Here is a 20,000-nt window from a genome sequence, read left to right on the forward strand (position 1 = left end):
CTGGATTAAGTCAACCTCTAATGCCCAAATGTATTTGTGTAAGCAACATTGTTTGCATGGGGAGGGCTTGTGTCTTGCCTATTCCCAATGATAAATGTGCCACAGAGGAGATGCTGATGCTTGCAGGTCTAAATTACATAAGCAGGGACTCGGGGACAGTGATCGATTGCACTGTCGCCACGGTGATCAAGTGTAGATAACGGCAACGGCTCTGTGTTTTTAATTTCTCCACTGTTTTCCATCCGGCTTCGCAGACCTTGATAACGTGGAGGGGATTTCGGTGGACTGGATCGGGAACAACTTGTACTGGACCAACGACGGCTACAGGAAGACGATCAGTGTGGCTCGGCTGGAGAAGGCGGCCCAGATCCGGAAGACCCTCCTGGAAGGAGACATGACTCACCCCAGGGCCATCGTAGTGGACCCACTCAACAGGTACGCTTGTCTCTTCCATTGGAAATACAATACCAATTTAGATCAAATTGAAATCAGTTACATCAACTTAACAATACATATTTGGATAAAGTTCAAAGCAATTAGGCAATCATTTTTCAAAAGCAATTAGGTAATTCTTTTTCTCAAGGCACACGACTCGTGCAAGGTCATTTTTACCAACAGAAGATCAATAAAGTAATTGGTGTCACGCACATCAATCGGAAAAAGTCCTTTGGAATACAGTTTGCCTGTTTTCAGTGAGAGGCACAAGTGCTTATTATAGAATCTTTCACTAAAGAATGAGACTCTATCTACGGCTGTCAGCTTTGGGCAAAACACCTACTTGCTATGAGAGAAGAACATTACAGAAGTTTTGTATGGGAACTTTGAACTCAGGACTTTGAACTCAGAACCTTTCACTTCAGCCTCAGTGTTATGTAATCCCCAATCATTTCTCTTTTGTCTCTGTTGTGAATGATATGGCCTTTGAACAGTTATCCAGTAACCTTCCACGGGTTGACAGAAACACCTAAGCTGAAGGCTCATGAGGTATTTTAACAGATTAAAAGCAGATAGTTAACGAGTCTCGAATGAAAGAACTAGGCAGTGATTTAAATGCAAATAGTTGCTATTGGCATAGACAAGGGCACCTTTCATACACTCATGGTCTCTGCATTTCGTAGTCCTTTAGGTGGCTCAGGGACATGTTTAATGCAGCACACACTATAAAGCTGGAAGGATCAGCTTGATGAAAGAGGCATGTTGTTACATGATGTTTCTGCACACTATAAAGCTGGAAGGATCAGCTTGATGAAAGAGGCATGTTGTTACATGATGTTTCTGCCCGCGGAATACATGTGGTGGTTTTCAGGGCGAAGCGTGATGGCTTCTGTTGTGGAAGAGGTCTGCTAATGCCATTGCCATTTTGTCAGTAATGGCCTTGCTGTAAAAAGTGTGTGTGTGTGTGTGTGTGTATGCGTGAGTGATCTTTCAGAATAGATCTGCATGCCTTTTACTGTAAGGAAAGTTGAGAGGACAAAAGCAAAGACCTAGGTCAGGTCAGGACTGTAATGCGCTAAATTGCAGCCCTTGCAGTCCTAGGAAGCATTCGCTTCTGATATAAGAGGCTTAAATTTAAAAAAAAATGGAAAAGAAAAAAATAGGGGAAAAAGCAGTTCTTAACATTGTCTGATTTTCAGCAATTTCTTTATATGTGTGGTGTGTGGTTGAGGTTTTCACTGTAGAGGAAGCAATGTCACTTTTTGTGTTGGAAATATTTTAGGAATTTCTCAGCTCTGTTGCTTTGCAAACTTCAGCTTTGTATCAGTGTTTCGTGTTGGGCTACACTTCCTAAGGGTTGTTCAACAGTGTGTGATTCTTACATATATTACAATACACCTAGACATAATGCACATATTAGACACAGTTTACAATACACTAAGACATATTCTACAATATGTCTAGAGACAGCCACAGGCGAGGGTGGTTGAAATGTGGACTGTGTAATTAGCATTTGTGGATTTTAAAGACTCTAAATCCAGGCACCTCATGAAGGTGGAGTTTAAAATTGTGGTGCAGGTTAAATCAGAAACCACAAAGCTTTTCTAGCAAGTCGTGGGCAAGTGTTCTGTCCCCTCCGTGTAGGAGCTGAACGGCATTCAAGTCATCTCCAGACTGTGAACTCTCATCAAAAAGTGCCAAAGTCAGGCTTGGCCCCACAAGACTTCTTACATGTTAATGACGTGCAAGACCCCTTAAGCGAAATGCTCAGATAAGAGTTCACCCCACAAAGGTAAACCTGAGGGACTTGTTCCTTCCCTCTCCTCTCAGTCACTCTGTGTTCCTTTGGTGCTCGTCAACATCCTGTCCCCCCCGTCTATCTGCGCTCGTTGTTACCTTGTCATATCAGCGCACCTCCGTGTCACTTCCTGCCTGGCCTGACACGATAAGACACAGGATTAGCTCTCGCCACTCCCCCGCCACGGCAGCTGTCTCGTCTCGGGCGCTCACCGCACTCACCGCACTCACCGCACTCCTCGCTCTCTCCTCTCCGTTCTCTCTTCTCAACCGGCAGAAGGAGCTGTCAGTCACAGAGGCCAGCCATGCATAATTCAGCGGGGGTCAAACCCAGACGCAGTGGGACGCCAGCAGGACGCCAGCGGGACCCGCTGGGAGACAGATATGCTCCCCTTCTCCGTGTGTGTGTGTGTGTGTGTGTGTGTGTGTGTGTGTCCTGCCCCTCTCGCTGGGCCTCCACACCACTCCTTCTCCATCTCCCTCCAACCTGTCACAAAACACAGCCGGATGTGCCTGGTGATAATGGGAGTCTGGAGAAGGCAGGAGAACACCTTGCCGCTGGCCTTTTTCTCTTCTTTTTGGGTGGGGGGGGGTGATGGTTTCTAAACAACAACCTTTACATTTTGCAGAAGAAGAAAAGAACGAAATAGATTAAACTGGTTAAGTCATGAGAAGCACTTTCATGCTTATGAAAGACCACATGCTCCTGTGTGTAAACTGAAAGCACTATGTGAGTGAGATGTTTGTGTTTGTGTTTGTGTTGTGTTGTGTTGTGTCGTGTTGTGTTAAAGGAGAAGTCAGCGATTCTGGAGAACATTTTTGATATTTCAACAGCCTAACAAATTCACCCTTTGTCTTGTGCATGAGCACGAACAACCCCTGCTTCTGATTGGTTGGAATACTGTTGTGTGGTTCGGTCAGAACCACTTTGTTTGTTTCCTATTTACAGAGCCAGGGCTGTGTACGGAGACCTTTTCTTTATTTTCAGATCACACACAGAACAGACAGCTTGCGGAACGAGAGGAGTCATTTGCAGAATTGGACAACACATTTATTGGAATCAGAATCGCTTACAGCACCTTTAAGTTATATTCCATATTATGCTATTACATGGCTTCAGGTTCTGTCTTTCTTTTTCATCCCCTCTTGGCCACAGTAGCTCAATACTGAGGCGTATGTGTGTGTTAAATACCAGTCCTGTGCACAGAGGCAGCTGTTAATGAACTGACTGAGTAATTAACCTCTCGGTAAGCTCATCTACTCACCCCTCCTCCAACACACACACACACTCAGTCTGTCTAGGGAGAGCCAGTTTCAACAAGGCAGTGACTGAGTTTAAAGGCATTATACCATATAGACCTCTCGTAGGCAGCCTATAGAGTCGTTTTCCCTTTGAAAACACGGTGGTGATGTCAACAGTAATAACTGTATGCTGAGACCTGAAAGGGATCGAGTCCCAGATTCAGAATCAGAGGGATTCCATTGTTCCCATGGACACAGATTCAGATTCAGAGGGATTCCATTGTTCTCATGGAAGAACAAAGGGTTGGTTGGACTCTTCCGTACCGTCCAATGAGATTACCATGTAATCATAAAACTGTATGAATAAAAAAAAATCCATGTGGAGGACGATAGACAGACTCACGGACTGACTGTCCTCTGACGTACACATTGTTTTGTTTCTTCGTCTCTGCCCTCTGACCAGCTGGATGTACTGGACAGACTGGGAGGAGGACGAGGTGAACGACAGCATCGGTCGGATCGAAAAGGCGTGGATGGACGGGTCACACCGCCAGATCTTCGTCACGTCTCACATGCTGTGGCCCAACGGGCTGGCCCTGGACCATGCGTCCGGCGCCCTGTACTGGTGCGACGCCTACTACGACCACATCGAGCGCATCTTCCTCAATGGCACCCACAGAACGGTCAGTAGCTGAGTGAGTGAGTGCTTTCTTATTTTACGTTTGTGATGCATTGTTTATTTAGTCGTTGGTAAACAAAGGGAAACATTGACGGGGAAAAGATCAAGATCCAGGAAAATGGGGACCTTTTTTAAATGCGTACCTGATGCTGGAATTAACCTTTCCATGTTACGTTGTGATGATGAAAACGGTGGCTTGATGTTGAAACGTCTGCATCCCCTGCTGTCAATCATCAACAGACACTTCGGAGACTTTGATTTGATTGTTCTGGGTTTTTCTTAGTAAAGAAGCCTCTCTAACTATGAAGTGAAGTGTGCTTGTTGTGTCTTGTTGAATTATTGAGAGTATAAAACCCATTTTAAGATTGAAGATTAGGACTTAAAGACACATTTGTGGTAGAAATAGAGAGCTTTAAGACTTCAAAGATTTTGATGTTGATGAATTATTCATTCTAATTATGTCGTGCCAAAATTGGTGAAACACTGCTCACTTGAAACACTCTGTCCGTGTTCAGGTGGTGTATAATGGTAAAGAAGTCAACCACCCATTCGGGATCACTCACCATCTGAACTACGTGTTCTGGACGGATTACATGAACGGGTCCATCTTCCAGCTCAACCTGCAGACGGGGCATGTGAATCTCATGAGGAGTGAGAGGCCTCCACTGTTTGGACTGAGAGTGTATGATGCTCAAAGCCAGCAAGGTGAACACTTTTTTTTGTTATTATTACATTTTTTTCTGTCTTCTCCCTGTCTGTTACTCTCTCCCTGGGTGTCTTATACCCGTCTGTCTCTTTCAAACTGTCTGTCTTCTCTCTTTCCCTGTCTCTCTTTTCTGTCTTTCCTCTCCTTAACAGCACTCGCTCCCTCTCACTCTGTTTTACCCTATTTCTATTATTCAATTCAATCAATTATTTTTAAAAAAGATAACAAATGTATTTAACAATATCTAATTCCTGTATCTCAAACCCTCCTTTCTGTACTTTTCTCGTTACATGTCATTCTTATTTTTTTTTTCTCTCTCTCTCTCTCCCTCTCTTTTTACATCTTCTCTTTCTCTCTCTCTCTCTCTTCCCCTCTTTTTACATCTTCTCTTTCTGTCTCTCTCTTGCTTCCTTCCTCTCTGTTGTGATGTATGCTGAGTCCTGTCAGCCTCACCTCTGCTTCCGCCGTGAGATCCTGAGATCCTGAGATCCTGCTCACCTTTCAAAGGGCAGAGCATGTCACAAAACAAATGCCACCCTGTGACGCCAGCGTGGTGTTTTAATTAGAACGTCTCGCAGACACTCAGCACATTCTCTGAGCTGACTCGCTAATGGAAATTTTAACCTTAACAGATCTCGCCGTAAGCACTTTTTGTGTGCTTTTCATGATCTTCACCGCTTAGAAATGTAGGGCCCGCTCAGTGGTATTTGAAACACTCCTAATTATGTGTCATGGTGGGGTGGATCTTGTTAGCATAGGATACCTTTCGGCTTTAAGGGTCTCCTCATCCAGTGGTATTAGTTCCTTTGTTCATTGCAGCTCATCCCATAATAAGTTTATTAGCCTATTCTGCTCTTTACATTGTTTACAATATTGTGGGAAAATATAAAGTTAGAGGCCACATGATTTCATTGAGTCTGATTTTATCAATTCATCAGCACGACTGGTAGTGAATATTTCATGAAAGCGATAAAGTGTGTGGGCCATGCATCAATTTTAACCCACAAAAACACAACCAAACTCCCACCCCACACACAACACACACACACACACACACACACACACACACTGCTTCACAGTACAACGAACAGATTAACCTTTGGAAGGATTCAACTTTTGTGTAGATCCAAAGTTGCTTTTGGCTTTACGAAACTTGTATCTCAATTGTGTCTCTTCATTCCGTCTCCTGTTTGTCACGAGTATTAAATATTGACTCCGTCATCAAACTTCCATGACTCCACACCTCATGTTGTGTTGTGCTGACGGAGATAAGCAGACATGAGGTTTAACGGGGATTTAACACGGGGCTCGTTGGGGGGTGGTAAACACGGGGCTCGTTGGTGGGGGGTAGACACAACTTGTTGGAGGGGCGAATTTAGCAGGCTTTGTTCCGTTCCATCAGAGGTGCTCTCTCTCACCGTGTTCCAGTGTGTGTGGTGTGTGTGTGTGTTTGTGTGTGTGAGTGTGTGTGTGTGTGTGTGTGTGTGTATCTGTGTGTGTGTGAGTGTGAGTGTGTGCAGCAAAGTCTGGTATTAAACGCCTTTAGTCTGGTATAAAAAAGCCTTTAGTCTGGTATTAAAAGCGTTTAGTCTGGTATGAAACGCCTTTAGTCTTGTATTAATAGAATTTAGTCTGGTATTAAATGCTTTGGGCCGAGTGCTGACACAGTGGATGACACTGACTCTGTAGGAAACTGCACCATTGTGGAACTCCGGATGAATCATATGGGAAGAATACAGCTCATATTTGGACAGTACTTTCCAAAAGATGATACAGTGATACGATGATATAATGTAATATAGCTGTAACAATGGAGACAGTATTTATGAGCCTTCCAAACTTTTTGCAACTCTTAGGGAAAGTTTCTCCCTCAGCAAGTAAATTATAATGACATTTCCTCATCTCAGCATCTTCAGCAGCAAAAGGTTAAGCCGAAAAAGGAAGCAGACCAGACAAAGTTAAATTGCATCCAGATGTCTGCATGTCAGAAGCACTGATCTTAAATGAGAAAGAAGACAAAATAAGTTAATGAAATTTCATATGATATATACAGGATGTATCTTAACAGGATGTAATCTGTTGTCTTTTAAGATAGCGCAGCACGGTAATCTCAATGCGAGCATGCGATCTGTTGTGTTCTATCTCAATGCGAGCATGCAACCTATTGTGTTCTATCTCAATGCAAGCATGCAACCTGTAGTGTTCTTTCTCAATGCGAGCGTGCAATCTGTTGTGTTCTAGCTCAGACCTGTCAGGCTAACACATACCCCTGTCTGAACGGGCGCTGCATCCCTGTCAGTTGGGCCTGCGACCGGGACGACGACTGCGGCGACAACTCCGACGAGCCACCGTCCTGTGGTGAGTGTGAGCGCTGAACGCACGCAGGTGCCTACGAGCGGAGAACAAGTGGTCGCACTGAGCCGCTAATGAAAATGAGCCTCAGACATATGGTGATAAAAACATGCAGGACAGGCTAACGACATGTTGCCGAGACTGACTAGTCCATGTGGATGGGACATACAGTACGTGTGGGGCGAGCTGGCGCTGCCAACACAGACATGCCAGGTACACATAAACACAAATACACATAAACACAAATAAACATAAACACAAATAACAAGTGGTCACACTGAGCAGTTAATGGATATGGGCCTCATAAACATGTGGTGAAGGGGACTGGGTAAAACATGCAGTACAGGCTAATGAGCAATTCATGTAGATGGGATTAGCATGCAGTGACTTTGAGTGATGGACACATGCAGTGCATGCGACGTACATGTTTTGGAGCTGTTAGCAGAGGCAAGCCAATCGCAAGTGGCGAGTTTGAATGGTGATCATTTGCAGATAGGACATATATGTAGTGAGTTTCATGTTAATTAATTTTCTATTTATTCTATTCATTCAAATGAAAAGCCCCATTTACTTTGGTGTTTCTTACTTTCTTTTTGGCCTCATGGATGGCCAGAACATGGTCAGAAGAACATGAAAGCGAACACCCAGCCATGGTCTGTATTGGGAGCACTAAGTGGTTTAAGAGACGTTGTCCTTTTTAAAAAAGATTTTAGGAAACTTTTAAAAAAAGAGTGAGGATAGAAAGAATGGAATGCAGGAATGCTTTGAGTGATGAGTAATAGCTTGAGGGTCTGGGTACATCCATATGTTAAATCTGGGATCTAAAGTGCTGTTTGACGGGTTTGAAGTCTGTGGCAGAAGGCTGCAGAAGGTGAGGTCTGTGCAAGTTCACAGGCTCCGGTGCTTTGTGGAGACACATCTTACGGAATATGGGGCTTTTCAGCAGACGGCTATAAAACATTTTGAAATACACAGAGCGCAGGTCAGCGTGCTTCTTTCCTTTTTTCTTCAAGGGAAAAGAGTGGAGGCCTCTTTAAAAACAGTCCTATGGTGTACGGTGGGCCAATGCTGTTCTTGTTGAAGGCCACATATCGGGGCTTTTGTTCACGTCAAGCCTAGCTTTATGTAATCTTTTTGAGATACAGTATATAGAGCTTTATATAGATGTATAGAGGGTGTTTTGTATTTGCTGAAACTTGTTGATTTGTGAATCACTTCAATTCCATGCTGTGTGTGTTTGAAAGGAAATGTGTTTGTTTGTTTGTGTTTGACATTGAAGGTCACTAGAGCTTGCTCCTAGACCAGGGGTCGGCAACCTTTTGTATCAAAAGAGCCATTTTGGTATCTCTCCCACCAAAAAAAAATCATTTGGAGCCGCAAACTTTTTCACCCCCCCCCCCCCCCCCCAAGACGCTGACTCATGAGGATCCACGGCGCACCGCACGGTACCGTAATTGCGCTACCCCATGGAATGTGTGGGTTTAAGGAGCGGCCCTGATAATATGAGGGATTTTCTGTTTATATTCTTTTTTATAACAATATTTTCATTTCACATTTTTTTTTTTTTGTGACACACTGTAAAAGATCTCTAGTTTGTTGCATTTATGAAATTATAAAACAAAAAAGAGAAAATTGTTGAAGAACATTTTATTGCTGTTCTAACGATGAATAACTTTGAAATAAATAAAACATATAGAACGAGTATAATAAGTATAAACATATAGAACATATAATATAGAACATATAAACAGGTAAACATAGGTTTGTTGTCATCCTCTTGATTTTTCCTCAGCCACCTACAGCAATCAACCATCGAGTCTGAACATGAAAAAAACAACACACAGCTCAGGTTCTAAAATATATACTGTATATATTTGTGCAAAATAATAGCCTATTAAATGATAGTGTTCTCACCTGTTTAATGTGATTTCTGTTTCTGAACATCACTGCTGAGCTTGTCTATGTCGGGGCTGTAGGACGTGACTTTCATCTTTACACAGGATTGCAGGCTAACATCTGTGAGGCGCGAGCGATATTTAGATTTTACATAGTTCATATTTGAGAAAATCTGCTCGCATAAGTATGTGGATCCAAAGATGGACAGGACTCCAAATGCATATGGTAAAAGCAATAGCCTACTTGACTGTAAAAGGAGCTTGTTATCGTTCATCAAACTATAATGTTATACGTACTGAAACTTTAATATTCAACACACGGTAGGTCTACCACAACATTTATTAGCTTGCAGCTAAATAACATTTTGACTACGAACGTTAATTTAATCCTGTAAACACTTCTCGCTCAGTATTCGTTCGTGCACTTGGCTGTCAATGGGCAAAGCTGCTGATTGGCGGTTTACTGGCATGTCCCGCCTCCTGCATGTGGCATGTACTTCCTGATGCCACATACCACCGGTTAAATATTTAGATCCTACTGATTAGCCACATGCAGAGGCCAAAAATCAACGGAGCTTTGTCATTCAACTCCCTCCACCACCCCCACCCCCGACTCGGAGTCCAGCGCGCGGCTCACGGTAGCGCAATTGCGGCCCCTCGTTTAGTTGACGAAATATAAAAAATAATAGTTGCAGGGAGCCACGGCAGAGGGGCTAAAGAGCCGCATGCGGCTCCGGAGCCGCAGGTTGCCGACCCCTGTCCTAGACAGATGTGTATATATTGAATAACAATTTCCTTTTGCTTAGGAACCATGTCCTGTAGTGCATGTAGTGTATGTTTCTCTTACAGTTGAGCACCCCCGTAATAGATATATTTCTTAAGCAATAATAAAGACAAGAGTGTGTTTGACTGGAGCACATGACCTTCCTTGTTGGTTGGTTGTTCCATACATACCATTGCAAGTATCATGACTTATTGACTGTTGACTTCAACAATCTAGTCTTGTCAAGTATGGGTGCCTGTCGCAGAAACTTACGTTATCTTCAGCAGATGGCCAACACAGTTGAAACCAACCTCTTACCACACACCTTCTTCCTTGGACAGTTTTACAATACAAGCCCCTACAGTGGACTGCTCAGTCTCAGCCAATCATTACGGCTGGTTGCATTAGAGCTTTTGTTTTTGTGAGACACCTTGAGAGCCAACCTTTTGAGGGTTAAACACGCTTCCTAACACCCTCAAACCTTGTTAGGATATCAAAGCCCCTGCCACCCATAACCAGCTAGAGCCGGCAGGGGCCCCTGGGTCGAAGCTAGAGTCGGCAGGGGCTCCTGGGTCGCTGTAATTGAACATCGCCGATGCTCCGCCACTCGTTGTAAATAAGACAGCAGCCGCCCACTCTAATGAGGAGGTCGGGCGCGGTGCCTCTCTATTTGACCTTTGACCTGACGAGGAGCTCTCAAGCACTCGCCAGTGCAATTAGCAAGTGGCCTTGGCATGGACCGCCACAATGCTGTGGCCTTTGTGCAGCTTGACTCACGCATTTATGAGAGCGGTTTGGGGAGAGACGATGACACGGCAGTTTTTTTCTCTCTCTCCGTCTGACCTTGCTGGCTTTGCCTGGAAGGACACCGAGTTCCTTTAGTAGAGACAAAGCTACAATGAGGGTACACTAGTGACAACAATGTAAAGGTATCCCTAAACTACAAGGTCAGATGAAAATACTTTAGTTATGTTTGATATTATTTGATGTTTGTAAAGGATTACACCAGTCCTGTGACAGAGGGATCCTGGATCGCATTTTAAGAGGCGATAATCCATGTGATATTAATTCTAAGATATTGCGTGGTGCAGACATGATCTGGAAAGCATCAGCCCAATTAGAGAGGTGTTTTATAGGTCAAACATAATCCATTTGTCATCTGGTATTGCCATACTGGCATTTTGTTTTTGTATGAATGTAAGGGGTACATAGCAATGTAATTATATACAAGACGATTGGGACAGATTACCCCCCTGAAAAATCATTACTCCAATAAAACACTGCATCGAGGCGAGCAGAACTTTCTCTAATTATGAGCAAGAGAGGGAATGTGGAGAGAGAGAGAGAGAGAGAAAGAGAGAGGGTAGAGAGAGAGGGGGTAGAGAAAGCTGTTGTTTTCTTCATTCAGTGCTGAAAATATGGCCCTTTGTCATATTTTTTTTTCAAGCTTTGCTTTATAGAGTCTGTGCTTGAACTTAATTTAACATGCAGGCCACCCTGCAGGTCTACACTGCAGGCGTTCACACTGCCAGGCCGACTGAGAGGAAGCAAGGGGCCATGCATATTTAATTTGTTAAATTACAAGGAAATTAAACGTGATGTCACAAGAGCCAGGATTTAAATTTCCCCTGAATAATGAATCGCCTCGCGGTGTTTCGTCAAGGGTGCTGCTGTGAGAGCATTGAGTGTTGTGTGCTATTTGTTTTAAGTTTCGCCTCACTGTGTTTCGTCAAGGGTGCCTCTGTGAGAGCATTGAGTCTTGTGTGGTATTTGTTTTAAGAAACGCGTACGTGGCCCTCAGTGCCTTTTCTAAACAATGCTAATTTGTGTGGGCAACCAAGATGATTACATTTTCATGCAAATGTCCGCACATTTGAAACACTGGGCTGGGGGTTCATTTTGCAATGGTGTGCGCATACTGTGTTAGCCATATCATCCATGTCCATGTCCATCTTTGGTACTGTTATTAAACTTTTTTTTATTGGCTATTAACCTTTGAAATCTATTTCTTTTAACAAAGTTTTCTTTTGTTGTCAGAACCACTAAATCGGCAAAAAAGAAAGTTTTAAAACACTCTAAATATCCCTTTTACTTTAATAGTCTGAATTTTTGTAATTGTTCTGCACTGTGCCTTCCGGAAGGCCATATTTCTGTCTTTAGAGTGGCATTAAAGTGTCCCATCTCGCTGCAGATTCTCAAATGAGTGCTGACAGGAAGAAAAAAAGTTCTATTGCTTCCTTTTTTCTTCCCTTGTGTGTTGGAAGAAAGGACGTGCATAAAACGAGCAGTAAATCTGAGGCTCGCATCTCGGCTGCACACGTCTTATCTGTGGCTCAGAAGGCGCGGGCTCGGGTTCAGGCTCAGCTGTGAAATGTAGCAGTACATTTTCATTTATGTTTCCTATGGTGAGGCTTAACTCCGCCTCGCTGCCCGGGCACAAACACCGACATCGCGCGGGGTAATTAAAGTTCACGCTCGGCTTGCTTAAATCAAAACCCAACGAGAGAGTGAGCTTGCGTGCGCGGCCGCCGTGAAAAGCACTCTCGCTCCGTCTCCGTCGACGCTGGAGTGTCTGCGGGCTGTGCCGCTACGCCGAGTTAGCCTCCGCGTCAGCTGTGTGTGTGTGTGTGTTAACATATTGGGCCAAATCTGCTCAAGCTGGGCTCTAGGGATGGCAGAGGTGTCGCCAACTGTATGAAGTCCTGATTTCCTAAATCTGTGCAGTACAGTTACTTTTTTTTATCCTTTATATTTTTCCACCATGTCTTGGTTTTCCACTGCTTGTATTTGACCATCTGTGAATGGAAAAGGAGTAAGACTCCTGAATGTGACAAAGCTGTGCATAAACGTCATGGTTTGATAATAATCACATGAAACCCTTCTCCGTGTTTAGCTTATCATAAGATGACCTGATTATGAACTAGCAAAGTGGAATATGTTATTGCCTTGTAATTAAGGGTCAGTGCATCTGCTATAAATGTGTTATTAACCTGTTATTAAGACTCTCTGTCCTTTTCTTCCTGTTCCAGTTTTCCCTACATGTGAACCACTCACACAGTTCAGCTGCTCCAATGGCAAATGCATTAGCGTGAAATGGCACTGCGATTCAGGTGAGAACACACGCACACACACACACACACACACACACACAGACACACACACACACACACAGACACACGCACACACACACACACACACACACACACACACACACACATGCTTGTTTAATTAAACCCCATATGTACAGTTCCAGAAGCACATCTCTCAGGTTCAAGGTACAGGTCTCTCTTAGTGAATTGAGACCAAGAAAAAGCTGTTAAATAAAAAAAAAAAAATAGAATATCTGAGATGGAGGACTATCTTTATCTGTCATGTCTGAAGTGTGAAGTATAGCAATTATATTAGTATGCACTCTCTGACTCCAGGACTGCATGAAGCCAAAATGCATTAGTAATTACTATTCTATATGTGTGTGTGTGTGTGTGTGTGTGTGTGTGTCTGTGTGTGTGTGTGTGTGTGTGTGTGTGTGCGTTCGTGTGTGTGTGTGTGTGTGTGTGTGTGTTCGCGTTCGCGTGTGTGTGTGTGTGTGTGTGTTCGTGTGTGTGTGTGTGTCCCTGCCTCTCCTTCGGGGCTGAAGAGGATGACTGTGGGGACGGCAGCGATGAGCTGGGCTGCGTCCATGCCTGCTCCAACGCCCAGTTCCAGTGCCACAGTGGGAAGTGTATCCCAGAGCACTGGGTGTGTGACGGGGACAACGACTGCGGAGACCTCAGCGATGAGAACGGCACATGCAAGGGCACAGGTCAGTTCACACACATGTACTACACACAAATACGCACACACACACACACACACAAATGATTTATATGCATAGACATATTTAACGTATGAGGCGTAACACGGCAAAATTTGGTTGCAGCCAATCCAAAGAAATTAGCGCGAATCGTCATCTACAGACAATCAAGGTTGGAAAAAAAATCAAGTGTGAAACCCTTTCACTCTCACATGCAAGTACTCATACCCAACACCCTAACCCAACAACTGACACCACCTGCTGTTCCTGGGATCCATAAAGGCTCTCTCCTCCCAGAACAACATGCTACAACTGCCTGTAGCCCACAACTGCTTAACACAACAACAGAACCTGAGCAGCAGGATACAACAACAAAGTTGCCTTCATGAGCATTTACATTTAGTCATTTAGCAGACGCTTTTATCCAAAGCGACTTACAAGGATGTATACACATTTTTTACATTTACACTGATGGCACACCCCATCAGGAGCAATTAGGGGTTCAGTGTCTTGCTAAAGGACGCTTCGACAGGGAATCGAACTAGCAACCTCCTGATTACTAAACGACTTCTCTACCTCCTGTACCACTGTCGCCATTTAACTGGGGTTTCCAAGCAGGCACCTTCCTTTCATCTGTGTTTCATTGAATTAGACCCGCGACACCTCCAGAAGGCTCAACAGTGGTGTCTGCTGTCCCAGGCTAATCCCCCTGCATACTTATGATGGGTTAGGACACCTGTCACTACCAGAGACAACAACAGATACACCTCAAAGCATACCTCGACAAGATTTCACATATCTCAGTACAGGTTAATTCAGGACCACTTGCTACAACCACTTGCTAGCTCGCAAAATCCAACAGAAGGGTTGTGGTTCTATTAGCTACAAAGCCTCTAACATCTATCTCAACTGGTCTTTTGTGTGCCTGCCAACCTCGTTCCCTCGCTTCCGCTACCTGTTCCACATACTTTAGCTTCTTCCTTTCAAATTTTACCTCAACTGCATCTTCAAAGGGAATCTTTAACTCAACGTAAACAATGCGCTCACACTCAGAATTCAACACCATGTCTGGTCTCATAGCCGTCACAACAATGCACTGTGGAACTTGCAATTTTTTTCCGACATCAGCCAGCAATCTCTACCCAGTTACCCTCAACTCAACCTCAACATGCAAAGGATACATACACATACACAACCACCCTGACATGCATGCATTCCGACTTGCCTTTACACATATACAGATGCAGATACAGATATACATATGGGCTCTCTCTCTCTCTCTCTCTCTCTCTCTTTTATTGATAAACGGTCAACTTGGCTCGGTTCCAGGGAAAACGGTAGGTAAGGCTCTGATAGGCTTGCATTTGGCTGGTGATGTAGGTAAGCTAGGCTCTGATTGGCTGGAGATGTAGGTAGGCTAGGCTGTGATAGGCTTGTATTTGGCTGGTGATGTAGGTAAGCTAGGCTCTAATTGGCTGGTGATGTAGGTAGGCTAGGCTCTGATAGGCTTGCATTTGGATGGTGATGTAGGCTGATTTGTTGTTGTTGATGTTTGATGGTTTTTACAAAAAGTCAAATTCAGTCTCTTTCTTAACATCCTTATCTGTGTCTACCCTGTTCAAGGTGTCTCACTCTCTGTTTTCACATCTCTCTCTCTTACTCTTTCTCTCTATCTCTCTCTCTCACACACACACACACACACGCACTGACACATTAATGTGTTTGCTGAAGAGAGTAGCTGTGTATTTATTTTTAAAGAGCAGTGCAAAGACGCCACAATAAATGTTGAATCAGTCAACTTTCCCATGCTACTCTGCATCTAAAGTGGGCTATCAGTGCTTTGGGGTATGATCAGAAGGTCTAGGCAACAGCTAGTATTCACTGTCAGTAGAACGGAAGAAGAAGATAAAAAAGACACATCCTATTTTGTTTCATATCATTCTCCATTGGGAGTGCTTATTCAAACCTTTATGTCATAGCTGTCAGTGCAAACCTTTATAAATCACAGAACAACACAAAGAAAAAAAACTAAGTTTTTAAGAATAAGAGGCAAGAAGAAGAATACTTCTCTGATTCTACCACAAATGATGTGTTGTTGTTTATAGACATGCTGTGAGCATATACCTGGACATGTTTTTTGAGCAAAGCACCTTAATTGTAATTTAGTTTCTGTGACTGTATCTGATCTGGCTTCTTCCCACAGTTTCCAAACCAGTTAGTGAGCTGAACTCTTAAAATCTTTTTTTTTAACTTTTACGTGACGTTTCTGTTTTAGTTCGGCATAAATCACTTAAACAGATGGGTCTGAACAGCTGCTGATGATTTGATCAGAGTTTGAAAGCACATAGATGTCCACATGTCTCTGTGAAGTAGGCGCTGCCAAAAGAGAAGTGGGGTGTAATTATTAGTATAATATTCATAGCGTTTTTACTTTGTATCAGTTGTACTACAGGTGGTCACTATTTTAAGGCAATAATTCACAAGGGTCCTTTGAAGAGACCTGTAGCTGAGCACATCCCAAGACAGGGAGAAAACATGCACATATCTAGAGTGACAGCTGTAGTCCTGACATGGTGGAGATGAATCCGCTAGGCTTGAGTTGTAGCTTTAAGCTTCAACCATTACTGATCCTATAAGAACATTTAAAAAAATGTTTCACACACACACACACACACACACACACACACACACACACACACACACACACACACACACACACACACACACTGTATAAAGGGGTTTGCCACTCTATTGATTTACACATAATATATGAGCTGGGAGGCTTCTGCGCCTGACGCCGTGTTCTGTTGCTAAGTGGGTTTAATCAGGGCTTTCTTCTGGTAAGGGAGGGACCCTGCTGGATTTGAAGCCTTTGATCTTCCTCAGACACTTACATTTCACTGGCTTGTCACCGGGCTGTGAACACCATCCATCAGGCTCCCTCCTCAGACACTCTCTCAGGGCCTCATTCACTGTGAAGAGTCCCAGCTTTTCTAATCATCCCAGCTGTGTGGTCAGCCAAAGACCTTCTGTCTGTGAGAGAGCGAGCAAGCTCCCTCAGCCAAGATTCTCAGTGGGCTCAATGTATGCTTCTGGCTGACATGATGATATGTTATCTGATAACTGATATACGGGTTGATGAACCTCTGTTGATTTGTTAAATTGTTTTTCATTTTCATTTTGTTTTGTATGACTAAACATTTATGATACTGGAAAATTGACTGTGTGGGTGTTTGTTAAGACCACAAGACAACACATATTTCCTGTCAGGAAGCAGTACAGTACGTGCTCTCCTATCCTACGCTATCCCACGCTAAGGATGGCTCTTGTCGGTTGGTGTATTAATCACATTTAGGTTGATAATGGGCTGCTTGAGATTGTTAGGACATGAGAGTGAGGCTCCTGTTCTCCTGTTCACAGAGCCTGCTGTCACTGATGAGGTGGAGGGCTTTTAATCTGGGTGAAGAATGTCTTCTGGCGATTCAATTTGTGCTCGGGAAGATTTGAGAGAGGTTGTGAGAGAGAGGCAGAAAGGGGTAGGGTTAGAGAGAGAGAGAGAGAGAGAGCGAGAGAGAGAAAGAGAGATTAAGACAGAGGAAAAAATGTGAGAGAAAGAAAGATATAAAGAAAGGAATAAAGAAAGATGTAAAGACAGAAAACAGAAAGAGTGAGACACCTTGAACAGGGTAGACACAGATGAGGATATTAAGAAAGAGACTGACTTTGTCTTTATGTAAAAACCATCACACACCACCAACAACAAATCAGCCTACACCACCAGCCAAATACAAGCCTATCAGAGCCTAGCCTACCTACATCAGCAGCCAAATATAAGCCTATCAGAGCCTAGCTTAGCTACCATTTTCCCGGAACCGAGCCAAGTTGTCCGTTTATCAATAAAACCCAGACTCAACCACTATTCTTGTCACCACTAAAGGCCTTAACATAGTTCTCAAATCCATTTCTTGGCCTTATGAGAATTTAAGATGGCCATCTTTACCACAAATCGCTCCTGTCCAACCAGTCTGTACCCACATGACTGCCACAGTGAGAGAAGAAGGGAGAGCGAGCTGGAAAAGAGAGACATAGAGTGAAAGACACATTCATTTCCTGCCAGGTTTATTGTTGCCCCACTTCCCTTCCTCCTCTGTCCCATGTTGACAGACAGGGGCATCTGTGCCAACCTCACTCAGCACGGCTGGCACAAGCCTGCCCCCTCGTCGCGCCAGCACAGCGGCCAGGTAACACTGCCACCTCTGGGTAGAAATGTCAGCCCTTCCTGGCCGAGTCCCACGATGCTAATCATGGAGATGTTTGGCCTGGATGTTTACCTGTGGCAGGGGACTCTGACGGCCAGCCAAGCAGGGTGAAATGAATGGGTTCACCTGAGCTGGATGTTTACCTGTGGCAGGGGACGCTGACAGCCGGCCAGGCAGGGTGAAATGAATGGGCTCACCTGAGAGGAAGACATTCCTCAGGGAGACGGCCTTGAATGAGCTCCTTCAGCGAACAGCGGGGATGTGTTTCAAAGGAATACTGATCTCTCTCTCTCTCTTTCTCTCACTGTCCGTGTGTGTGTGTGTGTGTGTGTGTGTGTGTGTGTGTGTGTGTGTGTGTGTGTGTGTGTGTGTGTGTGTGTGTATAACCCCAGTGGCCACGGCTCCGGTGAGTGAGTGCGGTGAGGGGGAGTACCACTGCGTCGCCGACGGCACCTGCATCCCTGAGCGCTGGCGCTGCGATGGGGACAAGGACTGCGAGGATGCCAGCGACGAGACACACTGCCAAGGCACCCGCCGCGTCTGTGACCCCCAGGCCAAGTTCACCTGTAAACTCTCAGGTACGTGCCCCCCTGCCCTGCCCTGCCCTGCCCTGCCCTGCCCTGTCTTCCTGGCTGGAGGATTCCCCACACTGCTGCTGACTGGAGCTGTGCACTGATCCCAGATCTGTGCCAGTACATTTCCAGAGTTGGCCACTTGCCCAGGCCGTGACAATGAGGATCCGCACGATTGATGTAGAAGAGTGAGCGATGTATTAACACTTCATCTTTTATTCTGTTAATAAAACCACACTGAGGAGAAAGTGCTGTACTGCAGCTTGCTTTGGATAGAAGTGTGTGTGTGTGTGTGTGTGTGTGTGTGTGTGTGTGTGTGTGCGCGTGTGTGTGTGTGTGTGTGTCTGTGTGTGTGCGCTAAACGAATAAAAGTCAATGTGAAATGTAAATGCATTTGCCACCACATCTCAACAACTGAACGTGTTTCAGTGAAGTCAGTATTTTCCTGTCAGTTATCATGTATTGTGCACCTCTGTAAATGTCTGTTCGTTCACTGTCAGTTATCATGTGTTGTGCACCTACACCTGCGTTGTGGAATGCGTTACTGTCCCCTCCTGAGATAACTACATGTGTCTGGGTATAAATGAAAATATGCAGCCCAGGGGTTTTATGGGCTCATTTCACCTCGTAGCTCAGAGCTCATTTCATCTCCAGAGTCTCGTCTCATCTCATTTCGTCTCATCTCTCTTCTTCCTCACACACACACTATTTACGAGACTTCAAGGAGGAGTGTTTAGGCTGCTTTTCTCAGGACTCTCCAGAATAGGAGCCACATGTCTCTAACTCTGAGCAGGCCTCTGGCTTGTCAGAGGCTCTCTCGGCCCAGGATGGATCAGGTGGAGGCTGGGAGGGTGTGTGTGAGTTAGTGGTGTGTGTGGGTTTGTGTGTGGGTTTGTGTGTGTGTGTGGGGGGGGGGGGGGCTAGAGGAGGGTCCTGTGTCTCTCATCGGTGCTCTTCAGTACAGTGCAGTAGAGATGTACATGTTCATCAGCATAAGTGTTAAACCCATGATCTTGGTGTTGTTAGCACATTGCTGTAGCAGTCGGGCCACAGGAACACACAGAAACACAGGAACACACAGAAACACACAGAAACACAGGAACACACAGAAACACACAGAAACACAGGAACACACAGAAACACAGAACACAGAAACACAACAGAAACACAGGAACACACAGAAACACAGAACACAGAAACACAACAGAAACACAGGAACACACAGAAACACAGAACACAGAAACACAACAGAAACACAGGAACACACAGAAACACAGGAACACACAGAAACACAAAACACAGAAACACAGAAACACAACACACAGAAACACAGGAACACACAGGAACACACAGAAACACAGGAACACACAGAAACACAATACAGAAACACAGAAACACAGGAACACACAGAAACACAGGAACACACAGAAACACAATACAGAAACACAGAAACACAACACACAGAAACACAGGAACACACAGAAACACAGGAACACACAGAAACACA

General features: G+C 44.4%; 1 protein-coding gene across 1 annotated transcript in view; it reads left to right on the forward strand.

Moving 5' to 3' along the window:
- Positions 1-20,000, forward strand: part of lrp1ba (low density lipoprotein receptor-related protein 1Ba) — a 199,114-nt gene that overhangs the window by 18,967 nt on the left and 160,147 nt on the right. Inside the window, 7 exon segments of the mRNA XM_042702858.1 lie at positions 255-435; positions 3,938-4,157; positions 4,669-4,957; positions 7,101-7,217; positions 12,899-12,979; positions 13,507-13,671; positions 18,314-18,499. Of these exon segments, the coding sequence (XP_042558792.1) occupies positions 255-435; positions 3,938-4,157; positions 4,669-4,957; positions 7,101-7,217; positions 12,899-12,979; positions 13,507-13,671; positions 18,314-18,499 (1,239 nt within the window).

This window comes from Clupea harengus, chromosome 21, assembly GCF_900700415.2.
Source record: "Clupea harengus chromosome 21, Ch_v2.0.2, whole genome shotgun sequence".
Lineage (NCBI taxonomy): Eukaryota > Metazoa > Chordata > Actinopteri > Clupeiformes > Clupeidae > Clupea > Clupea harengus.